Raw genomic sequence first — 24,721 nt, forward strand, 5'->3', positions numbered from 1 at the left:
TAAAGATCTGGGGTGGGAGACAAGTGGCCCTCGGCCAAATTTTGTGGATGTGTGCCTAGAGGAAGAGAAGGAGGCAGGACAGGGGTGGGTGGTGAGCCAATAGAGATCGTGCTAATGGAAGAAATGTGGAGGGAAGGGGGGGCTTTGAAAGCTCTCAGTTCAGACCTCTGAGCTCAAGCTGTCCCTCCCCCTGCAGCCTGATGGGTGGGGAGGAAGAAAAGAGCAGCCCCAGCTACAAACAGATTAAAGGTAAAGGTAAAGGGACCCCTGACCTTTAGGTTCGGTCGCAGGGTTTGTGGTGGGTTTGTGGTGCTCATCTCGCTTTACTGGCCGAGGGAGCCAGCGTTTGTTCGCAGACAGCTTCCAGGTCATGTGGCCAGCATGACTAAGCTGCTTCTGGCAAACCAGAGCAGCACACGGAAACGCCGTTTACCTTCCTGCACTTTGAGGTGCTTTCGAACTGCTAAGTTGGCAGGAGCAGGGACTGAGCAACAGAAGCTCACCCCGTCGCGGGGATTCGAACCGCCAACCTTCTGATCGGCAAGTCCTAGGCTCTGTGGTTTAACCCACCCATGTCCCAACAGATTACTCCTAAGGAAAAGCAACTCAGCCTCCACAGAAGAAAGGTTCATCACCTCCTAATCTAAATAAGCATGGTACACAAAGGAACATTATATGGGATTCTCTCCCCCATCCCCCGTTCCCAGATGTAGACAGAATATAATATACCCAAGTTAGTACTCTGGGTTATCAAGTTAAGACTACATGGCATGTTTCAACTATCAAGTTAGCTGTGTATATGTTATTAAAACGACGGCGGCGACACCCTACCACCAGTCATGATTCTTGTCATCATTTAACGCTTCATTTTTGGGTGCAGTCTGACCATTCGCTGCAGGCATCAGGCAAATTGAGTAGAAAATAAAGGAAGTTCCCGTAAACCAAGTATAATCCAGGGTAACAGCCACACCCAGCGTAGGAAGTTGCAAGCTACAGGCCAGCATGATCTCTCCTTGAGAGATTCACGGAAGTCTTGATGAATATAGACATTGGAAAGGACAGATGAGGAGACAGTGGGCAGCATGGGGAGCTGCCCCAAAGAGAATGCAGACAAACTGGTGGCATTTGGTGCCACGGTGGAAAACACCAAGCTGGGTTCCCTGAAGAAATACTTACCATACACCTCAACAAGGAGGCTTGCACTTTTGCTGAGATTAGTCTCAACATTGAAAGCACTGCAGGTATAATCCCCAGTGTCGTTGAGAGACAGATTCGAGATCAACAGCTCAGAGGTGTTCCCAATTATTCCCTCTTTAAAAATCCAAGTGTATTGAGGCGGCGGGTGGGAGTCGGCACTGCAGCTGAGGTTGAGGCTGGATCCCGTACGGTAAGTATTGTTTTGGGGGCTGATTACAGGATCATCAGGCCCATCTGGAGCAAACAGAGGAGAATCACAAGTTGGGCATCATGGTGAAGGGCTGAAGAGGTGGCTCAAGGGACTAAAGAATGATATATTCCTCATTCAGTTTTTAGGAGGTACATACAGAGGAGAGGGAAGCTGGGAGGAGGTGTTAGAAGGGATGAACTAAGAATTGGCGCCACACTTACAGAACACTGTCAGTTCGAAGGGGGTACTGGTGTTCTTGTTGATTCTGTTGACTCCAAGGCAGGTGTAGGAACCTGCATCAGACCGGCTGACCGGGTTTATTGTGAGGTTTTGGTTATCATGACTCAGAGATATATGCCCTCCATCATCCAGGCTCTGATTCCCTCTGAACCAATAGTAAGAGACCTCGCTGCCAATGGAGGTGCAAGTCAGAATCAGCGACTCATTCTCAATGGCTTCCGACAGACCCATAATGGTAACGTCAGAAACCTCCGCTGTAAGGAAAGAATAACGAGGAGGCAGAGGGTTATCAAGGAACAAATGGTGAACAGATGCAGGGAATGGTGTTGCAGGTTTGCCTGCAAGGACTCCGTCTTCCCTTGAAATCTTCCAAGGAGGACAGAAACGTAGTTTAAAAGCCATGCGACTGCTTTCACCAACAGAAGAACATGAAGGACCTCAAAGATACCAAAGAGGTGCTGAGTGACAGGTGATGAACAAGGCCCTTACTGGGGACAGATGGACAATTTCCACGGACAAGAGATATTTTTGTTTTATTTTATTTGTGGACAGTCCTAAATAGAAGTTACAGTCACTGCAAAAAGGCACCAGAGGGAGAGACAGTGAAGCAAGTGGCTGTGAGCACCATTGCTTCGAAGGGAAGCAGTAAGCTGTTGCATCAAGATCCTTATCCAGTTTCAGGAGATGCATCCTAAAGAGGACAGAGTCCTGGGAATAAGATGAACAGAAAACATACAAGAAGTTTGCCAAGGCAGCAAAACACCACCAAAGGTGCATTCCATTGGTGATCTTGATTTGAAGGTCTTCATTGACAGAGGACTGATTAGATTCGAAGAGACACTGTGAGCCATGCAATATCCCGTGGGAGACAAATCAATAACAGAAGGGCACCTGAGCCTGCTGGGTAGGCAGAAAATGACAGAATACCCAAGCATTCATTAGAAAAAAAAGAAACAGGAGGCAAAAAGATAGCATTGGGTTTGGCTCCAGGAAGAGTCCAATGGTAACAGGAAGTGGGACAGGAGTATAAACGACCAGTGTTTATGCCAACGAGTTAGAAGTCATGTTTGTAAGCCATGGATGCGTGTAACCCTGTGGATACTTACCTAGTACCCAGATCTCCCGGCTTGCGGAGGTGGAGCTAGCATTGGTTTCATTGTTGAAAGCCTTGCAGGTGTAATTTCCACTGTGGTGGAACTGCAGATTGTAGATAGAAAGCTGGGAGGCGGACCCTATGTCTGATGTCTCATTGAAACTCCAGGTGTATTGCGCGGCTGGGTTGGAGTCAGCAGTGCAGGAGAGAGTGAGGTTGGAGCCCTCTGCGTAATAGTGCTCACTGGGGCCAATTTCAGGGACATCAGGCCCATCTGGAGTAAATACAGGAGAGTCAGAAGTTGGGGGAAGCCAGTGAGATCCTGGAGGGCTCAGGTGCCACCTTTGGCAAAATGCACCGTGAGTCAGATTGACCGGCACATGCCTGTGTGTTCAGAATGTGAAGTGTGATGTTGTTCTCTTAGATGGAAGAAAGCTGAATTGCAGATAGAAGCGCTTGTTCAGAGACAGCAGAATAGCTGCCTTGGGAGGTTTAGACTGCCCCTTCCATATCCGGGATAAGTTTACTTACTTAGAGCATGCTTACATTTCTCTGGGAATCCTGACAAAAGAATTCTCAGGATTTCCCAAAACTGTGGAAAAATCCTTGGTAGAAGTCATGACTTCCAATTACTGGTTTGTGATCTGGGAATCAATATTGCAGACTCTGTTATCAGAGAGAGGAAAGCAGGAAGCAGTGAACCTAAAATGGGAAGTTGAGCAAGCTGGGCAGGATGCTGGCAATAATTTTGTTCACTGCTTTTAAGGTATCTTTGGGAACTTGTTACAGCTTATTCATGAGCAATTTATGAAAAGAGGAACATATAAGCTCAATTAAATGGAAAAGCTGTGTGTCAAGAACAATACACTATAAAGTGAGCCTGGCCTCTTTTTTTAAAAAAATGCAATTAGCTAAGATTTCTGAAGTTTGCTGGGTGACTGACTTTGCTTAAGGACTAGAAGGAATTGCAAGCTTACGAGTGGCAGGTCTTGACTTGGGAGATGGCGCCTGTCGCTTTAATAGCTCCGAGGTAACACAGGAGGCAGCGACATTATTTAACTCTCCCTCATCAAAACTCAAGGAGGAGCAAACTAACATCGTGAAGCCCAATGTGGCCAGATATGCAGCAGTTGCAGTTTGAGCATTTGAAAGGGGACATAGCTCCTTCTGGTTTCTTAGGTTTTGCCAGTAAAATGTGTGTCTCTGTGTGAAATCTGAGACAAGGAAGGAGTATTGACTCAGCTAACTTCTGAGCAGCAAGGCTGGACTTTTACATCACACCATGGCCAGCCAATCACCATACAGGAAGTTGCACATGGTATGCTTTTACTAGGCCACAAATCTAGTCCTTGCCATCTGCAGCGAAGGATTCCAGCGGTCCAGAAATGACATCTGCCTCCGATGTTGGACAGCTACTTTGCCGCCGATTAGGCCAGGCAGTTCTATTCATTCATTCATTTATTCTGATTTCTCATTTATATCTCACCTTTTCCTCCAGGGAGCTCAAGGGAGTCTGCTTGGTTCTCCCCTCTGTATTTTATTCTACACCAAGCCGGTGAGGGAGGTTAGGATGAGAGACAGTGGCTGGTTCAAAGTCACCCAGTGAGCTTCATGGCTCAGCGGGAATTTGAACCTTGGGTTCCCAGGTCCTAGCCTAACACTCTAATCATTACATTACACTGGCTCTGGATCACAGGGGCCACAGATCTCGCTCAATATGATGCAGACCCCTGAACTTCAACTTACTATCTTTGGGGCTGATGCAGTTCTTAAGAGTTGAAAGTGCTGTGTGAAATCAAGTTAGATCAAATAAGGGCCGCTACAATGATCTTCTATCTCTCCTAGAGATTTTGATGGTACTTTCAAAATATTTCATAATATACTGAAGGAGCGTCCCCACCCCCATCGTTCAACACTGAGGTCCAGCTCAGTGGGCCTTCTGGCGGTTCCCTCACTGCGAGAAGCGAGGTTACAAGGAACCAAGCAGAGGGCCTTCTCAGTAGTGGCACCCACCCTGTGGAATTCCCTCTAATCAGATGTCAAGGAAATAAACAACTATCAGCCTTTTAGAAAACATCTAAGGCAGCCCTGTTTAGGGAAGTCTTTAATGTTTGATCTTTTATTGCTTTTATTATTATTATTAATAATATTCTGTTGGGAACTGCCCGGAGTGGCTGGGGAAACCCAGACAGATGGGTGGGGTATAAATATATTATTATTATTATTATTATTATTATTATTATTATTATTATTATTATTATTATACTGCAATAAGTAGGGGGAGAGTTTTAAAAACAACAGAGTTCTGGCAATCCGGTTCCAAAAGAAGGTAGATTGGGGGCATGAAGTAATGTTTTTAGAAGTTGTGAGTGCTAACTTTGCATGAAGTGAGTTAACTCACATGGTGGGTCTCTCTACCTTTGTGTATTTCAGTCTTATTGAATCTGCTTGCCTGATATCCTTGTCTTTAATAGCTACAGTCTTGCACTCTCAGGGCCTAAGTCAAACCTCCACATGCTCCGCTCCCAGAACTGCTCCAACCCTCCCTCAATGGTAGAACCAGACTTACACAAAACATTCAGCAAGTATGAGGTGCTGTCATTAGAGAAGCTGTTATATCCATAGCAGCTGTAGCTGTCCGAGTCATTCCGGCTCGTTGGATTGAATGTAAGGACCTGGTTGTTGTTGCTCAGAGAAATGCGCTCTCCAACCACCAGGCTCTCGTTCCCTCTTAACCAAGAGTAGGAAACGTTAGTGCCTGTGGAGGTGCAGTTCAGAACTGTGATGCTATTCTCGATGGCCTTGCCAGAGTCACTGATGGTGATATTAGTGACATATCCTGTAGAGGGAGAGAGAGAAAAGAGAGAGAAGTAGAGGGAATGATGGTGTTATCCAAGGTAAAAGTGGAGAAGTAAGTAGGCCTCCTCAGAGTCGTTTCTTCATTCTGCATCTTGGAAGTTGAATATATCCAGCTGTCATTTAAGGAGGGGTCCTGCAATGTGATCCGTTTGCCGCAGAGAGGTGAAACTCTTCTTTATTTTCAATTAGGAAGCTTCGATAAACTAAATTCTGCAGCATAAAGCAACAAGTTGGCAGATGCAAAGAACAGGAGGGCACACATAGAAACACTTCAACATTATGGGTTGCAAAAGGTTGTCAGTGTGAAATGAATGTCCAGTCTGGGATGAATGTCAACATGGAACAAGGCAAAAGAAGTGGACAAGAAAATAGTTGATACAGTAAATAACCCAAAAACAGAAGAACTGCAGCGAACATTAATTACAATCCCATCTCTGATGCATTTCACAAGGAAGACAGAATCCACAGCAGTGAAGGAACTGGTGTGATGAAATCTGAAGGTTCGGCAACAGAGAATAGAACAGAGTTTGCTTCTTTGGGAATGAGTTATTTGGGATTTCAGCGCAAATCAGTGGAAAATCTTCTGATCCAGGTTTTGGAATAAAGATGATCATCGACGGAGGACCAAGATAAAGCCCAAGTAGAACAAAGTTAAGGAAGGCAAGCAACTAGAGGGAAAGGGTCCATCCAGGGACCCTTGCCAACTTGAACCACCACATCAATCAAATTTCTAGAAGGAAGGTTCTTGAAGACAAGGCACACAAAGAAGAAGAAATGGCAGGAACGTCTACACAATTGTGTTCGTTATCTCGGTGTTTTCATTGACAGGGAAAAAGTAGTGTGAGTCCAGAAATCTGGTAAGAGACAGAGAGACTCCAAGACCAGGAACTGGATTTGACCTGAAGAAGAGAAACTTCATGGTCCATCAAGAACTGAAGTGGAGTGATCACCATGGATACTGTAAAGGGACAGTGAGGTGACAGAATACGGGGAATGCATCCTGGAAGTCAAAATGGCCACGAGACAGAGTTTGCGCAATCAAGTCCCCATTATACGGATGAAGCAGGTACTACAAGGACAGTCTTATCAGCCACAGGAAGGCACAAGTTAGCCTAGGATGCAGCCTGGCCATTCAACCTACTCACCCAGGACGCTGATATCCAGGCTGGTGTGGCTGGAAAGGCCAGTGGCATTATTGGTGGCATTACAAGTATATTTGCCGGCATCATTTAGAGAAAGATGCGAGATCAGGAGTTGGGACCCGTTCTGAGCTTCCAGAAGTTTCTCATTATGATACCAAGAATAATTGGCAGCTGGGTTGGAGTTGGCAGAACACGAGAGGTTAAGGGTGGATTGCTCTCTATAAACTGGGTCCTGAGGGTCGATTGTGGGGTTGTCAGGCCCGTCTGAAGCAAATATAGGAAAGCCACATGTTGGAAAGGGTCAGGCTGTGCTAGTAGTAAGGGTGCTACTCAGATGTTACCACACTGATGCCAAAACACAGAACCTCTGGTACCGTTCCCCCCCTCCAACCTGCTGTCCCCATGCAACAATTCCAACCTGGAGAAATATCTCTGGGAATGGATGCTCAGTGAATATATCACCTCAGGGTGGTTTGAAAGAATATCAGGACCCTAAGGGTTTGAGCTGGGGGGTAGGAATGCTAAATCCCCATTATTTAGCCTTTCATGTAGCAGAAAGCTGATCAGGATGGAGATAATATTCCAATCAGCCCATTGATCAAAGGGACAGATGCAGCAAAACCAAACAGTTCTTTCTGTTTTCTCCACAACTTTTGTTGGGATTTTCAAAACTGGGTGTGGCAGTGAGCCAAGTTGCTTGCAGATTTGGGTGACTCAAGGCAACTAATACCGGATCCCTTCTATAGTATTCCTCCCTATTGGCCACTAAGACTTTCAAGCTTCAGTTACAGCTTTCTGGCCTTTGGAAAATGAGCAAAGTCCCCTGAATGCTGCACACAAGGTTACCTAAAATAACCCTTTCAACTCCGTAAGGAAGTTGTATTATTTGAAATTTCTATTTGTGCACTTGGAGAGTGTCCGGGGGAGTGAGGGAGGGGCCTGTCTTGGATGAAATGGAGCAAACAAAAAACCCTACAACGGGAACAATAGGATTAGGGGTTAGCAATATGATTGACCTGCGGACCAATTCATAGTTGAGTCCCAGGTGTGGGTCAAATCTCTTACTCTTCTTGACTTCATGCAGCCAGTATACTCATAGCTAGTTGCAATGGAGAGCCACACTGCTCTCAGAAAAAGAGGGAGGCTGTAGCAAATGTGTGTACAGGACAGACTCTGGCAGTTTCTCCTCCCTCCTGAAGCCAGTGTGATAAGGGCTGAAAGAGCCACTTTTGTCTGCTACAGAAGGTAGAATGTGATGGGGCAACCTATGATTGACTGTGGCTGGGTTTGGACTATGGGACACCATTTGCCTGTCATTGCCCATATAGTCAGTCTAGACTTACAGAAGATTTGCAGCCAATGTGGCTCACTGGAACTTTCAGAGAAGCTGTTGTTCCCAAAGCAGGTGTAGTTGGCCTCATCGTTCCTGGTGACTGGGTTGAGAATGAGCCTCTGGTTGTTGTTGTCTAAAGAGATATGACCTCCTCCTTCAATCAGCTGGCTTCCCTTCAGCCAGTAATATGAAACATTGGTGCCAGCAGCACTGCAGTTCAAAGTGATACTATCATTTTCTTTGGCATTAGAGGGGCCAGAAATGGTCACATTATGTACTTCTCCTGTTGAGAAAGAAGAGTTGCAAAAGGGCTCCATATTTCTTGTAGTGCAACAGCCCTGGATTTCGATCAATTTGGAAAAGGAGCAATATTGAGAGAAACCTGCACTGAGCCCAGACAGACAAAGAGGAGACCATTGGAAAAATCAACGCCGGGAGTGTGTTGTACTACCAGTCTACAGTTTGCATCCTCGACAACATTTAAGACAGAAGATAGCACTTCACAAAGAACTGAGATTTTGTGGCCAAACATCAGAGCCATATACTACCCCCCCCCCAAAAAAAAAACCAGCTTGAAAAGACAGTGAAATGAAAATTAGCTTTGTTATTATAAAGGAAATATAAAGACTTAGTTACAGGTGAAACCTTCCAGTTGATACCAGAGGAAGTGGGAAGACATCTAGCAAAACTTTGGAACCCAGAAAAGGTTGACTGCATACAAGGAACCGAAATGGTCCATTGACTGAGAGTTTGTGACTTGGAATGTGCAACACACCATGAGGAAAAGTGAGGACTGAGGCAACAATGGATTGAGACAGATGAGAGAGGAACATTTTTTGTTTGTTATCTGGGAGTTTTCATTGACAGGAAAAAAGTAGTGTGAGTCCAGAAATCTGGTAAGAGACAGAGAGACTCCAAGACCAGGAACTAGATTTGACCTGAAGAAGAGAAACTTCATGGTACTTCAGGAACTGAACTGGAGTGATTGCCATGGATACTGTAAAGGGACAGTGAGGTGACAGAATACGGGGAATGCATCCTGGAAGTCAAAATGGCCACGAGACAGAGTTCGCGCAATCAAGTCCCCGTTGTACAGATGAAGCAGGTGACTGTAAGGACAGTCTTATCAGCCACAGGAAGGCGCAAGTTAGCCTAGGATGCAGCCTGGCCATGCAAGCTACTCACCCAGGACGCTGATCTCCAGGCTGGTGTGGCTGGAAAGGCCAGTGACATCATTGGTGGCATTACAAGTATATTTGCCAGCATCATTTAGAGAAAGATGCGAAATCAGAAGTTGGGACTCGTTCTGAGCTTCCAGAAGTTTCTCATTATGATACCAAGAATAATTGGCAGCTGGGTTGGAGTTGGCAGAACATGAGAGGTTAAGGGTGGATTGGTCTCTATAAACTTGGTCCTGAGGGTCGATTGTGGTGTTGTCGGGCCCGTCTGAAGCAAATATAGGAAAACCAAATGTTGGAAAGGGCCAGGCTGTGCTGGTAGAAGAGGTGCTACTCAGTTGTTACTACACTGCTACCAAAACATAGAGTCTATGGAACTGTTGTTTTTGCAACCTGCTGTTCTCATGCAACAATTCCAACCTGGAGAAATATTCCTAGGAATGGATGCTCAGTGAATATATCACCTCAGGGTGGTTTGAAAGAATATCAGGACCCTAAGGGTTTGAGCTGGGGGGTAGGAATGCTAAATCCCCATTATTTAGCATTTCACATAGCAAAAAGCTGATCAGGATGCAGATAATATTCCAATCAGCCCATTGATCAAAGGGACAGATGCAGTAAAACCAAACAGTTCTTTCTGTTTTCTACACAACCTTTGTTGGGATTGTCGAAACTGGGTGTGGCAGTGAGCCAAGTTGCTTGCAGATTTGGGTGACTCAAGGCAACTAATACCGGATCCCTTCTATAGTATTCCTCCCTAATGGCCACTAGACTTTCAAGCTTCAGTTACAGCTTTCTGGCCTTTGGAAAATGAGCAAAGTCCCCTGAATGCTACACACAAGGTTAGCTAAAATAAACCTTTCAACTCCGTAAGGAAGTTGTATTTTTTATATGAAATTTCTATTTGTGTACTTGGAGAGTGTCTGGGGGAGTGAGGGAGGGGCCTGTCTTGGATGAAATGGAGCATAGGAAAAAAAATCTCTAATAATAACAATAGGATTAGGGGTTAGCAATACAATTGACCTGCAGACCAATTCATAGTTCAGTCCCAGGTGTGGGTCAGATCTCTTAATCTTCTTCACTTCATGAGGCCAGTATACTCATAGCTAGTTGCAATGGAGAACCACACTGCTCTCAGAAAAAGAGGGAGGCCGTAGCAAACGTGTGCACAGGACATACTCTGGCAGTTTCTCCTCCCTCCTGAAGCCAGCTGTGTTAGAGCTGAAAGAGCCACTACTGTCTGCTACAGAAAGTAGACTATGATGGGGCAACCTATGATTGACTGTGGCTGGGTTTGGACTATGGGACTCCAGTTGCCTGCCATTGCCCACATAGTCAGTCTAGACTTACAGAAGATTTGCAGCCAATGTGGCTCACTGGAATTTTCAGAGAAGCTGTTGTTCCCAAAGCAGGTGTAGTTGGCCTCATCGTTCCTGGTGACTGGGTTGAGAATGAGCCTCTGGTTGTTGATGTCTAAAGAGATATGACCTCCTCCTTCAATCAGCTGGCTTCCCTTCAGCCAGTAATACGAAATATTGGTTCCAGCAGCACTGCAGTTCAAAGTGACACTATCGTTTTCATTCGCATTAGAGGGGCCGGAAATGGTCACATTACGTACCTCTCCTGTTGAGAAAGAAAAGTTGCAAAGGGCTCCATGTTTCTTGTAGTGCAACAGCCCTGGATTTCGATCAATTTGGAAAAGAACCAATATTAAGAGAAACACGCACTGGGCCCAGACAGACAAAGAAGAGACCATTGGAAAAATCAAGGCCGGGAGAGTGTTGTACTACCAGTTGAGAGTTTGCTTCCTTGACAACATTTAAGACAGAAGATAGCACTTCACAAAGAACTGAGATTTTGTGGCCATCATCAGAGCCATATTTTACCCCTCTCCCCCACAAAAAAAAAACCAGCTTGAAAAGACAGTGAAATGAAAATTAGCTTTGTCATTATAAAGGAAATATAAAGACTTAGTTACAGGTGAAACCTTCCAGTTGATACCAGAGGAAGTGGGAAGACATCTAGCAAAACTTTGGAACCCAGAAAAGGTTGACTGCATACAAGGAACCGAAATGGTCCATTGACTGAGAGTTTGTGACTTGGAATGTGCAACACACCATGAGGAAAAGTGAGGACTGAGGCAACAATGGATTGAGACAGATGAGAGAGGAACATTTTTTGTTTGTTATCTGGGAGTTTTCATTGACAGGAAAAAAGTAGTGTGAGTCCAGAAATCTGGTAAGAGACAGAGAGACTCCAAGACCAGGAACTGGATTTCACCTGAAGAAGAGAAACTTCATGGTCCATCAAGAACTGAAGTGGATTGATCACCATGGATACTGTAAAGGGACAGTGAGGTGACAGAATACGGGGAATGCATCCTGGAAGTCAAAATGGCCACGAGACAGAGTTTGCGCAATCAAGTCCCCATTATACGGATGAAGCAGGTACTACAAGGACAGTCTTATCAGCCACAGGAAGGCACAAGTTAGCCTAGGATGCAGCCTGGCCATTCAACCTACTCACCCAGGACGCTGATCTCCAGGCTGGTGTGGCTGGAAAGGCCAGTGACATCATTGGTGGCATTACAAGTATATTTGCCGGCATCATTTAGAGAAAGATGCGAGATCAGGAGTTGGGACCCGTTCTGAGCTTCCAGAAGTTTCTCATTATGATACCAAGAATAATTGGCAGCTGGGTTGGAGTTGGCAGAACACGAGAGGTTAAGCGGGAAGTCCTCTATGTAAACTGGGTCCTGAGGGTCGATTGTGGGGATGTCGGGCCCGTCTGAAGCAAATATAGGAAAACCAAATGTTGGAAAGGGCCAGGCTGTGCTGGTAGAGAGGTGCTACTCAGTTGTTACTACACTGATGCCAAAACACAGAGCCTCTGGAACTGTTTTTATGTGCAACCTGCTTTTCCCATGCAACAATTCCAAACTGGAGAAATATCTCTGGGAATGGATGCTCAGTGAATATATCACCTCAGGGTGGTTTGAAAGAATATCAGGACCCTAAGGGTTTGAGCTTGGGGGTAAGAATGCTAAATCCCCATTATTTAGCCTTTCATATAGCAGAAAGATGATCAGGATGCCGATAATCCAATCAGTCCATTGATCAAAGGGACAGATGCAGTAAAACCAAACAGTTCTTTCTGTTTTCTCCACAACTTTTGTTGGGATTGTCAAAACTGGGTGTGGCAGTGAGCCAAGTTGCTCGTAGATTTGGGTGACTCAAGGCAACTAATAACGGATCCCTTCTATACTATTCCTCCCTATTGGCCACTAAGACTTTCAAGTTTCAGTTACAGCTTTCTGGCCTTTGGAAAATGAGCAAAGTCCCCTGCATGCTGCACACAATGTTGGCTAAAATAAACCTTTCAACTCCGTAAGGAAGTTGTATTTTTTATTTGATATTTCTATTTGTGTACTTGGAGAGTGTCTGGGGGAGTGCGGGAGGGGCCTGTCTTGGATGAAATGGAGCATAGGAAAAAAATCTCTAATAATAACAATAGGATTAGGGGTTAGCAATACAACTGACCTGCGGACCAATTCATAGTTCAGTCCCAGGTGTGGGTCAGATCTCTTACTCTTCTTCACTTCATGCAGCCAGTATACTCATAGCTAGTTGCAATGGAGAGCCACACTGTTCTCAGAAAAAGAGGGAGGCTGTAGCAAATGTGTGTACAGGACAGACTCTGGCAGTTTCTCCTCCCTCCTGAAGCCAGCTGTGACAAGGGCTGAAAGAGCCACTACTGTCTGCTACAGAAAGTAGAATAAGATGGGGCAACCTATGATTGACTGTGGCTGGGTTTGGACTATGGGACCCCAGTTGCCTGCCATTGCCCACATAGTCAGTCTAGACTTACAGAAGATTTGCAGCCAATGTGGCTCACTGGAATTTTCAGAGAAGCTGTTGTTCCCAAAGCAGGTGTAGTTGGCCTCATCGTTCCTGGTGACTGGGTTGAGAATGAGCCTCTGGTTGTTGATGTCTAAAGAGATATGACCTCCTCCTTCAATCAGCTGGCTTCCCTTCAGCCAGTAATATGAAACATTGGTGCCAGCAGCACTGCAGTTCAAAGTGACACTATCGTTTTCTTTGGCATCAGAGGGACCGTAAATGGTCACATTACGTACCTCTCCTGTTGAGAAAGAAAAGTTGCAAAAGGGCTCCATGTTTCTTGTAGTGCAACAGCCCTGGATTTCGATCAATTTGGAAAAGAACCAATATTAAGAGAAACAGGCACTGGGCCCAGACAGACAAAGGAAGAGACCATTGGAAAAATCAAGGCCGGGAGAGTGTTGTACTACCAGTTGACAGTTTGCTTCCTCGACAACATTTAAGACAGAAGATAGCACTTCACAAAGGACTGAGATTTTGTGGCCAACCATCAGAGCCATATTCTACCTCCCAAAAAAAAACCCCACCTTGAAAAGACAGTGAAATGAAAATTAGCTTTGTTATTATAAAGGAAATAATAAAGACTTAGTGACAGGTGAAACCTTCCAGTTGATACCAGAGGAAGTGGGAAAACATCTAGCAAAACTTTGGAACCCTGAAAAGGTTGACTGCATACAAGGAACCGAAATGGTCCATTGACTGAGAGTTTGTGACTTGGAATGTGCAACACACCATGAGGAAAAGTGAGGACTGAGGCAACAATGGATAGAGGCAGATGAGAGAGGCAGATGAGAGAAGAAGAGAAACATCATGGTACTTCAGGAACTGAACTTGAATGATCATCATGGATACTGTAAAGGGACAGTGAGGTGACAGAATACGAGGAATGCATCCTGGAAGCCAAAATGGCCACGAGACAGAGTTCGCGCAATCAAGTCCCCGTTGTACAGATGAAGCAGGTGACTGTAAGGACAGTCTTATCAGCCACAGGAAGGCGCAAGTTAGCCTAGGATGCAGCCTGGCCATGCAAGCTACTCACCCAGGACGCTGATCTCCAGGCTGGTGTGGCTGAAAAGGCCAGTGACATCATTGGTGGCATTACAAGTATATTTGCCGGCATCATTTAGAGAAAGATGCGAGATCAGGAGTTGGGACCCGTTCTGAGCTTCCAGAAGTTTCTCATTATGATACCAAGAATAATTGGCAGGTGGGTTGGAGTTGGCAGAACACGAGAGGTTAAGGGGGAAGTCCTCTATGTAAACTGGCTCCTGAGGGTCGATTGTGGGGATGTCGGGCCCGTCTGAAGCAGATATAGGAAAACCAAATGTTGGAAAGGGCCAGGCTGTGCTGGTAGAGAGGTGCTACTCAGTTGTTACTACACTGATGCCAAAACACAGAGCCTCTGGAACTGTTTTTATGTGCAACCTGCTTTTCCCATGCAACAATTCCAAACTGGAGAAATATCTCTGGGAATGGATGCTCAGTGAATATATCACCTCAGGGTGGTTTGAAAGAATATCAGGACCCTAAGGGTTTGAGCTTGGGGGTAAGAATGCTAAATCCCCATTATTTAGCCTTTCATATAGCAGAAAGCTGATCAGGATGCAGATAATATTCCAATCAGTCCATTGATCAAAGGGACAGATGCAGTAAAACCAAACAGTTCTTTCTGTTTTCTACACAACTTTTGTTGGGAATGTCAAAACTGGGTGTGGCAGTGAGCCAAGTTGCTCGTAAATTTGGGTGAATCAAGGCAACTAATACCGGATGCCTTCTATAGTATTCCTCCCTAATGGCCACTAAGACTTTCAAGCTTCAGTTACAGCTTTCTGGCGTTTGGAAAATGAGCAAAGTCCCTTAATGCTACACAGAATGTTACCTAAAATAAAAATAAAAAGAGGGAGAAAAAGAGGGAGGCTGTAGCAAATGTGTGTACAGGACAGACTCTGGCAGTTTCTCCTCCCTCCTGAAGCCAGCTGTGATAAGGGCTGAATGAGCCACTTCTGTCTGCTACAGAAAGTAGAATGTGATGGGGCAACCTATGACTGACTGTGGCTGGGTTTGGACTATGGGACCCCAGTTGCCTGCCACTACCCACATAGTCAGTCTAGACTTACAGAAGATTTGCAGCCAATGTGGCTCACTGGAATTTTCAGAGAAGCTGTTGTTCCCAAAGCAGGTGTAGTTGGCCTCATCGTTCCTGGTGACTGGGTTGAGAATGAGCCTCTGGTTGTTGTTGTCTAAAGAGATATGACCTCCTCCTTCAATCAGCTGGCTTCCCTTCAGCCAGTAATATGAAACATTGGTGCCAGCAGCACTGCAGTTCAAAGTGACACTATCATTTTCTTTGGCATTAGAGGGGCCGGAAATGGTCACATTACGTACCTCTCCTGTTGAGAAAGAAAAGTTGCAAAGGGCTCCATGTTTTCTTGTAGTGCAACAGCCCTGGATTTCGATCAATTTGGAAAAGGAGCAATATTGAGAGAAACCGGCACTGAGCCCAGACAGACAAAGGAAGAGACCATTGGAAAAATCAGTGCCGGGAGAGTGTTGTACTATCAGTTGTCAGTTTGCATCCTCGACAACATTTAAGGCAGAAGATAGCACTTCACAAAGAACTGAGATTTTGTGTCCAAACATCAGAGCCATATTCTACCTCCCAAAAAACCCCCACCTTGAAAAGACAGTGAAATGAAAATTAGCTTTGTTATTATAAAGGAAATAATAAAGACTTAGTGACAGGTGAAACCTTCCAGTTGATACCAGAGGAAGTGGGAAAACATCTAGCAAAACTTTGGAACCCTGAAAAGGTTGACTGCATACAAGGAACAGAAATGGTCCATTGACTGAGAGTTTGTGACTTGGAATGTGCAACACACCATGAGGAAAAGTGAGGACTGAGGCAACAATGGATAGAGGCAGATGAGAGAAGAAGAGAAACATCATGGTACTTCAGGAACTGAACTTGAATGATCATCATGGATACTGTAAAGGGACAGTGAGGTGACAGAATACGAGGAATGCATCCTGGAAGCCAAAATGGCCACGAGACAGAGTTCGCGCAATCAAGTCCCCGTTGTACAGATGAAGCAGGTGACTGTAAGGACAGTCTTATCAGCCACAGGAAGGCGCAAGTTAGCCTAGGATGCAGCCTGGCCATGCAAGCTACTTACCCAGGACGCTGATCTCCAGGCTGGTGTGGCTGAAAAGGCCAGTGACATCATTGGTGGCATTACAAGTATATTTGCCGGCATCATTTAGAGAAAGATGCGAGATCAGGAGTTGGGACCCGTTCTGAGCTTCCAGAAGTTTCTCATTATGATACCAAGAATAATTGGCAGGTGGGTTGGAGTTGGCAGAACACGAGAGGTTAAGGGGGAAGTCCTCTATGTAAACTGGCTCCTGAGGGTCGATTGTGGGGATGTCGGGCCCGTCTGAAGCAGATATAGGAAAACCAAATGTTGGAAAGGGCCAGGCTGTGCTGGTAGAGAGGTGCTACTCAGTTGTTACTACACTGATGCCAAAACACAGAGCCTCTGGAACTGTTTTTATGTGCAACCTGCTTTTCCCATGCAACAATTCCAAACTGGAGAAATATCTCTGGGAATGGATGCTCAGTGAATATATCACCTCAGGGTGGTTTGAAAGAATATCAGGACCCTAAGGGTTTGAGCTTGGGGGTAAGAATGCTAAATCCCCATTATTTAGCCTTTCATATAGCAGAAAGCTGATCAGGATGCAGATAATATTCCAATCAGTCCATTGATCAAAGGGACAGATGCAGTAAAACCAAACAGTTCTTTCTGTTTTCTACACAACTTTTGTTGGGAATGTCAAAACTGGGTGTGGCAGTGAGCCAAGTTGCTCGTAAATTTGGGTGAATCAAGGCAACTAATACCGGATGCCTTCTATAGTATTCCTCCCTAATGGCCACTAAGACTTTCAAGCTTCAGTTACAGCTTTCTGGCGTTTGGAAAATGAGCAAAGTCCCTTAATGCTACACAGAATGTTACCTAAAATAAAAATAAAAAGAGGGAGAAAAAGAGGGAGGCTGTAGCAAATGTGTGTACAGGACAGACTCTGGCAGTTTCTCCTCCCTCCTGAAGCCAGCTGTGATAAGGGCTGAATGAGCCACTTCTGTCTGCTACAGAAAGTAGAATGTGATGGGGCAACCTATGACTGACTGTGGCTGGGTTTGGACTATGGGACCCCAGTTGCCTGCCACTACCCACATAGTCAGTCTAGACTTACAGAAGATTTGCAGCCAATGTGGCTCACTGGAACTTTCAGAGAAGCTGTTGTTCCCAAAGCAGGTGTAGTTGGCCTCATCGTTCCTGGTGACTGGGTTGAGAATGAGCCTCTGGTTGTTGTTGTCTAAAGAGATATGACCTCCTCCTTCAATCACCTGGCTTCCCTTCAGCCAGTAATATGAAACATTGGTGCCAGCAGCACTGCAGTTCAAAGTGACACTATCATTTTCTTTGGCATTAGAGGGGCCGGAAATGGTCACATTACGTACTTCTCCTGTTGAGAAAGAAAAGTTGCAAAGGGCTCCATGTTTTCTTGTAGTGCAACAGCCCTGGATTTCGATCAATTTGGAAAAGGAGCAATATTGAGAGAAACCGGCACTGAGCCCAGACAGACAAAGGAAGAGACCATTGGAAAAATCAGTGCCGGGAGAGTGTTGTACTATCAGTTGACAGTTTGCATCCTCGACAACATTTAAGGCAGAAGATAGCACTTCACAAAGAACTGAGATTTTGTGGCCAAACATCAGAGCCATATTCTACCTCCCAAAAAACCCCCACCTTGAAAAGACAGTGAAATGAAAATTAGCTTTGTTATTATAAAGGAAATATAAAGACTTAGTGACAGGTGAAACCTTCCAGTTGATACCAGAGGAAGTGGGAAGACATCTAGCAAAACTTTGGAACCCTGAAATTGTTTACTGCATACAAGGAACAGAAATGGTCCATTGACTGAGAGTTTGTGACTTGGAATGTGCAACACACCATGAGGAAAAGTGAGGACTGAGGCAACAATGGATAGAGGCAGATGAGAGAGGTGCATTTTTGGTCTGTTTTCTGGGAGTTTTCATTGACAGGAAAAAAGTAGTGTGAGTCCAGAAATATGGTAAGAGACAGAGAGACTCCAAGACCAGGAACTGGATTTGACCTGAAGAAGAGAAACTTCATGGTACTTCAGGAACTGAACTTGAGTGATCGGCATGGATACTGTAAAGAGACAGTGAGGTGACAGAATACGAGGAATGCATCCTGGAAGCCAAAATGGCCACGAGACAGAGTTCGCGCAATCAAGTCCCCGTAGTACAGATGAAGCAGGTGACTGTAAGGACAGTCTTATCAGCCACAGGAAGGCGCAAGTTAGCCTAGGATGCAGCCTGGCCATGCAAGCTACTCACCCAGTACGCTGATCTCCAGGCTGGTGTGGCTGAAAAGGCCGGTGGCATAATTGGTGGCATTACAAGTATATTTGCCGGCATCATTTAGGGAAAGATGCGAGATCAGGAGTTGGGACTCGTTCTGAGCTTCCAGAAGTTTCTCATTATGATACCAAGAATAATTGGCAGGTGGGTTGGAGTTGGCAGAACATGAGAGGTTAAGGGTGGATTGGTCTCTATAAACTGGGTCCTGAGGGTCGATTGTGGGGATGTCGGGCCCGTCTGAAGCAAATATAGGAAAGCCACATGTTGGAAAGGGCCAGGTTGTGCTAGTAGTAAGGGTGTTACTCAGATGTTACTACACACTACACTGATGCCAAAACACAGAGCCCTTGGAACCTTTCTTTTTGCAACCTACTGTCCCTGTGCAATCTTACTGACCTGGAGAAAAATGGATGCCCCACCCTGGGAATGGATGCTCAGTGAATATTTGACCTCTAGGGTATTTGGGACGATATACAGTATATCATTAAAATTGGCTCTAGGTAATAGATGACTCTTAGATGCAAAGAGTATGAACTTCAGGGTAAATCACTCACTACCCGCTCTTGAGCTTTCCTTTGGTATTAGTCTATTAAGGAGCAGAAACCTGATCAGGGTGCAGATGATATTTCAATCAGCCTATTGATCAAAAGACAGATGTAATGAAAACCAATGAGTATTTCAGTTTTCTCTATGTCTTTTGTTGGGATAGGCCAAACAGGCAAATTCCCCTGAATGCTACACACAAGGTTACCTAAAATAACCCTTTCAACTCCATAAGGAAGTTGTATTTTGTATTTGAAATTTGTGTACTTGGAGAGTGTCTGGGGGAGTGAGGGAGGGGCCTGTCTTGAATGAAATGGAGAATAGAAAAAATCCTCCAACAATAACAATAGAATTAGGGGTTAGCAATACGATTGATCTGCGGACCAATTCATAGTTGAGTGCCAGGTGCGGGTCAAATCTCTTACTCTTCTTGACTTCATGCAGCAAGTACACTCATAGCTAGTTGCAATGGAGAGCCACACTGCTCTCAGAAAAAGAGGGAGGCTGTAGCAAACGTGTGCACAGGACAGACTCTGGCAGTTTCTCCTCCCTCCTGAAGCCAGTGTGATAAGAGCTTAAAAAGCCACTTCTGTCTGCTACAGAAAGTAGAATGTGATGGGGCAATCTATGATTGACTGTGGCTGGGTTTGGACTATGGGACACCAGTTGCCTGCCACTACCCACATAGTCAGTCTAGACTTACAGAAGATTTGCAGCCAATGTGGCTCACTGGAACTTTCAGAGAAGCTGTTGTTCCCAAAGCAGGTGTAGTTGGCCTCATCGTTCCTGGTGACTGAGTTGAGAATGAGCCTCTGGTTGTTGTTGTCTAAAGAGATATGACCTCCTCCTTCAATCACCTGGCTTCCCTTCAGCCAGTAATACGAAACATTGGTGCCAGCAGCACTGCAGTTCAAAGTGACACTATCATTTTCTTTGGCATTAAAGGGGCCGGAAATGGTCACATTACGTACCTCTCCTGTTGAGAAAGAAAAGTTGCAAAAGGGCTCCATGTTTCTTGTAGTGCAACAGCCCTGGATTTCGATCAATTTGGAAAAGGAGCAATATTGAGAGAAAGAGGCACTGGGCCCAGACAGACAAAGGAAGAGGCCATTGGAAAAATCATTGCAGGGGGAGTGTTGTACTATCAGTTGATAATTTGCTTCCCAGAGAAGATTTAAGACAGAAGGTAAAATCTCACAAAGAACTGAGATTTTGTGGCTAACAATCAGCACCATATTCCATCCTGACCCCCCACAAAAAATAAAACCACCTTGTAAACAAAAACTGGCTTTGCATTTACAAAGGAAATATAGAGGCTTAGTGGCATGTGCAAGCTTCCTGTTGATATCAGAGGAAGTGGGAAGACATCTAGGAAAACTTTGGCACCCCAAAAGAAAAGATTGACAGCATACAAAAAACCAAAACCAAAAAAAACAACAAATCAAATGGTCATAGCTGAGATGAAAAATCTATTGCATCAAGAATGCTGGCTTGGACACACCCTAAGGGAGAAAGGACAAGAGAAAATAAAACAGAGTCAGCCACTGGATGAAAGCACAGTGGGATCACAGCATGAGAGACAACAAGCTAAGAGCTTGAGGTCCAAATTCAGATATAAAGAGAACCCTTCATCAACCCAAATTGACGGCAGGGTGTAATCAGTAAACAGGTCGGAGCAGATGATGTTCCTTCAATAGTGGCAACAGATAGCCATTCTCAAGCTACTCACCCACCACCTCAATTTCCAGGGTGGTGTTTTTCTGGTCACGAGTCACTTTATTCACCGCCTTGCAGAGATACGTCCCAGACTGCTCCACAGAAATGTCTCGGATGAGCAGTTGGGATCCGACAGAATGTTCTGTCCCATTGATAAACCAAGTATAGACAATAGCAGGCTCTCCAACAGCTGTGCAGGTGAGCTGGATGTCAGAATGCTCATTGTAAACGCTTGTATTTGGCTGGATCGCAGGTGTTTCAGGTCCAACTGAGGCAAACAGATGAAGCTACCATGTTGTTATTCCAGCAGGCGACTGAGATTCCCTCCCATCCCTTCGCAACATGAAAGATTCCTTCACCAGAACAAGATGGAGCCAGAAAGACAGGGAATTTTTAGCCCCCTGATGTTCCAGGGAAAGGTGACAGACACAAGTAAACAGAACAGTGCTAAGAGAGAACCTTGCTATGACTTATCTCTTCACATGGGTCTATTTGCTCCTCCTTCACAGGCATCCTAGGGACCTGTGCATCTCACCCCTAGATGTTATGACAAGAAGCTTGGTGTATCTCCATACAGATCTACAGTGATGAGTCTTAGCTGCAGGCTGCTGGTTTTCGTCATTGTCACCTTGGTAGCATCCTTCCCCTTTGTTCCACCTTTGCTTTCTGGTTGCAAAATGAGATCCCAAGACCCCACTTCAGTCAATTTCAGCACAGCTACTATAGGGCCCTGCTCAGCAGCTTCTGGAATTACACTGAGGTTGCATCCACACTAGTCCCTTCCCTAGGAGTTGCCATCCTTTGCTCCCTCACCTTTTATGGGAAATTGTTGTGTCCCAGGGTTTTCTGTGTTGCCTTCGAACCTGACATATGGTGGTATGAGCAGGTAAAGGTAAAGGTAAAGGTACCCCTGACAGTTAGATCCAGTCATGGACAATTCTCAGGTTGCAGCACTTATTTCGCTTTACTAGCCGAGGTAGCCAGCGTACAGCTTCCAGATCATGTGGCCAGCATGACTAAGCCGCTTCTGGCGAACCAGAGCAGTGCATGGAAATGCCGTTTACCTTCCCGCCGGAGCGGTAGCTATTTATCTACTTGCACTTTGACGTGCTTTTGAACTGCTAGGTTGGCAGGAGCAGGGACTGAGCAACGGGAGCTCACCCTGCCGCGGGGATTCGAACCACCGACCTTCTGATCAGCAAGTCCTAGGCTCTGTGGTTTAACCCACAGCGCCACCCAAGTCCCTTGGTATGAGCAGGAGCTTGCTATAAAAGTAATTCTAGCCTAAACATGATGCCTGGTGTGAATAAAATATTACTGAGGCTTTCAAGGGGGCCTTTCTTGAAATGGGATGCTTGTGTGTAGACACTACAGAAGGATCCTGGCCATATGGACAGCTATTGCTGTATACAAAATGGCACAGTATTAAGCACCATCTATTTTAATTCCATTTCCAGCTAGCTGTGGAAGAGAAATGCCTCAGTAACATACAAGGGGAAGCTATTTAAGTGAGACCATTTGTCCAGCTAACACAATACTATTGAATGCGACTGGTAATAGGTCTCCAAGATCTCAGGCAAAGGTATTTTCCATAACCTTTCACTTGAGGTGCGAGGCACAGAATCCAGAAACTTCTGTATTCAAAGCATGCAACTTTATCTTGTTGAACTATAGACTGTTGTTGAAATGGGCCACAACGCAACTTACTGGCAAACACAATTTGTATTGTGTTATTTTATGCACTGTGACTTGCTGCTATTTTTGTTGATTATAGTTTGGAAATTATTTATCGTAATTGTTAAGAGTGAATTTCTGTTTAATTATTATTTGCTGATATTTAACTTCATTGTGTGCTACTAATATTCTAATGGATGATTGAATATTAGTTTATTTGATATAAGTTGTTTATTTTAAAGTTAGGTTTCATCATGACATTTTTGTATAGGCTCTGATTGCCATAAGGTGTGCCATCTTTGTTGTATACTAATATAAAAAGGCGGTATACAAATCAGAAGTGAAATGAAAATGAGAAGCAGCTTTATAGTACCGACAGGGCAGGAAGGAAATAATAAAAATTCCTTTTCAACTGTAGACAGAGGGCAGGACTGAGAAAATTAGCAGGACTGAGAGAAGTGCCCTCAGAGTTTAGTTTGAGCCACGGCTGAGACCAGGATCAAACTTTCTATTCATTGTCAGGGCTCAGCACTAGGAAGAAGGAAATAAATCAATTGTACAAACAGCACCTGTTTGGAGGACAACCTGCCAGTACTAGCTGGCACCATTTCCAGACACTGCTGTTCCTATTCTACCTGTCTCTAGGGAGAACTGGAATGACCTTTATTTAGATGACGCAATAAAAATGCTCAACTGGCTGATTCCTATTCTGCAGGGACACAGAATACAACACAGGAGCGATGGCTGCACATACTAGCAGCCTCTGAGAGATGTTCTCTGGGATGTGCTGCAGGAAGTGGCACAGGAGGAAGTCCGCCCAACAGGGATGGCTCAAAATACTTTGCTGCCCCTGGCAAAAAGTTGGCCCTCAGCCTTCTTGTATGCAACCAGGGTGGCGGAGGCATTTCATTTTTTTTTACTTATTTATACCTTCATTGTAATTATTTATCGTCCTGCCTTTATGAACGAGTTCTCCCAAGGAGGCCGGCAAGTGAAAAGATCAAAACAATAAGCATTAAAAATGCAGCACAGAAAGATTGTGTTTCCTTTGCAAAGGGTTTCCCTGATTGAATCCTCCTTACCCGGTTTCTAGTGGAGTAAACAGACTATTCACAGCTCTATTCACTTATATAGAATGGAGGAAAAGTGGCTGCAGTCAGATCATTTAGCCCTACAGATCAGAGATGGCTGTGCGCTGTTTCCATAGAGGATTTCCCCAATGGGTCTGGAGCAAAGCTGTCAACGTTTTCCTTTTTTCTAAGGGAAATTCCATTATTCTGAATAGGATTCCTTGCAAGAAAAGGGAAAAGTTGACAGCTATGGTCTGGAACCCCCGGCTTTCTGACCTGCCACCCATACAAAACTTCTGTGGATCGTTCATAGTTTGCGTGCTCTGTCCATAACTAAAGAGAAACACTACAATTTATGCCTAAAGTTTGTTAATACATTGGCAGGATTTTAAAAACACTTGTAATTTTAGAAATAGTACAGGAAATCTGAGGGTAAAAAATAATAATTTGGAGTAGAAATGATTATGCAGCTGAAAAGAAAACTTAAGGAACTGGGAGTGGTGGGTGGGAGGAAAGTCACGGGGTTCGGAGAATCCCATTTTATGGTTTTGATATTGTTTTGTGCATATTTTTCTTTGTTTTTGGTTGTTATTGTATTTGTTGGTTTTTTTGTTGTTGAAAATTTAATTACAAAATTATTTAAAGAAATTATGGCTAAAGTTCATCCAGACGTTTCTGAAGGCCGAGTTGCGTACATGAGCAGACTTAAAATAAATTTGGCCTTCAGTTTTTTAAAAAATGCACGTTGTGTCTGTGTATTAGGGCAAAGGCTTCTGAAGACAGCAAAGAACAGCAGCTAATCTGCCTTTCCAGTAGACTAATAGGGAAGCCATTCTGCTGAAACAATAATAATAATGTCTTGCAATCTCATTTTATATAGTCGGTGAAATTGAATTTATTATTTGGAGAATAAGGAACTTTAATGACCGTTAGGCACTGTGGGCCTGTTTTTCCCAGCTCTGCCTTTCTAATAACTGAAATAATTACCAAGATGGGACCAGATAGCCAGGACTATACTATAGTCACAACAATGAACTCCTTGACGTCTGGCTCATTTTGCCTCAGTTTTGCCAGTGCAGCCTCCAAAAGTAGCAAGCTTTGTTCTGCATTTAAATCTATCCCAAGAACACTTTTTAAACTC

The 24,721-nt window shown here is 44.7% G+C and overlaps 1 protein-coding gene across 1 annotated transcript in view; it reads right to left on the reverse strand.

Moving 5' to 3' along the window:
• LOC309347164 (hemicentin-1-like) overlaps positions 1–24,721 on the reverse strand; it is a 45,891-nt gene that overhangs the window by 15,948 nt on the left and 5,222 nt on the right. Inside the window, exons 2-18 of the mRNA XM_081871504.1 lie at positions 20,850–21,104; positions 19,721–20,096; positions 18,554–18,879; positions 17,383–17,655; positions 16,305–16,565; positions 15,249–15,521; positions 14,164–14,431; positions 13,127–13,299; positions 11,759–12,019; positions 10,610–10,855; positions 9,240–9,500; positions 8,065–8,436; positions 6,725–6,985; positions 5,290–5,559; positions 2,734–2,994; positions 1,609–1,881; positions 1,177–1,431 (exon numbers count right to left, since the gene is read on the reverse strand). Of these exons, the coding sequence (XP_081727630.1) occupies positions 1,177–1,431; positions 1,609–1,881; positions 2,734–2,994; positions 5,290–5,559; positions 6,725–6,985; positions 8,065–8,436; positions 9,240–9,500; positions 10,610–10,855; positions 11,759–12,019; positions 13,127–13,299; positions 14,164–14,431; positions 15,249–15,521; positions 16,305–16,565; positions 17,383–17,655; positions 18,554–18,879; positions 19,721–20,096; positions 20,850–21,104 (4,665 nt within the window). The remainder of the gene's footprint in view (positions 1–1,176; positions 1,432–1,608; positions 1,882–2,733; positions 2,995–5,289; positions 5,560–6,724; positions 6,986–8,064; positions 8,437–9,239; positions 9,501–10,609; positions 10,856–11,758; positions 12,020–13,126; positions 13,300–14,163; positions 14,432–15,248; positions 15,522–16,304; positions 16,566–17,382; positions 17,656–18,553; positions 18,880–19,720; positions 20,097–20,849; positions 21,105–24,721) is intronic.

The sequence above is a fragment of the Podarcis erhardii genome, assembly GCF_964252035.2.
Source record: "Podarcis erhardii genome assembly, chromosome: 7".
In the NCBI taxonomy this organism is placed as follows: Eukaryota; Metazoa; Chordata; class Lepidosauria; order Squamata; family Lacertidae; genus Podarcis; species Podarcis erhardii.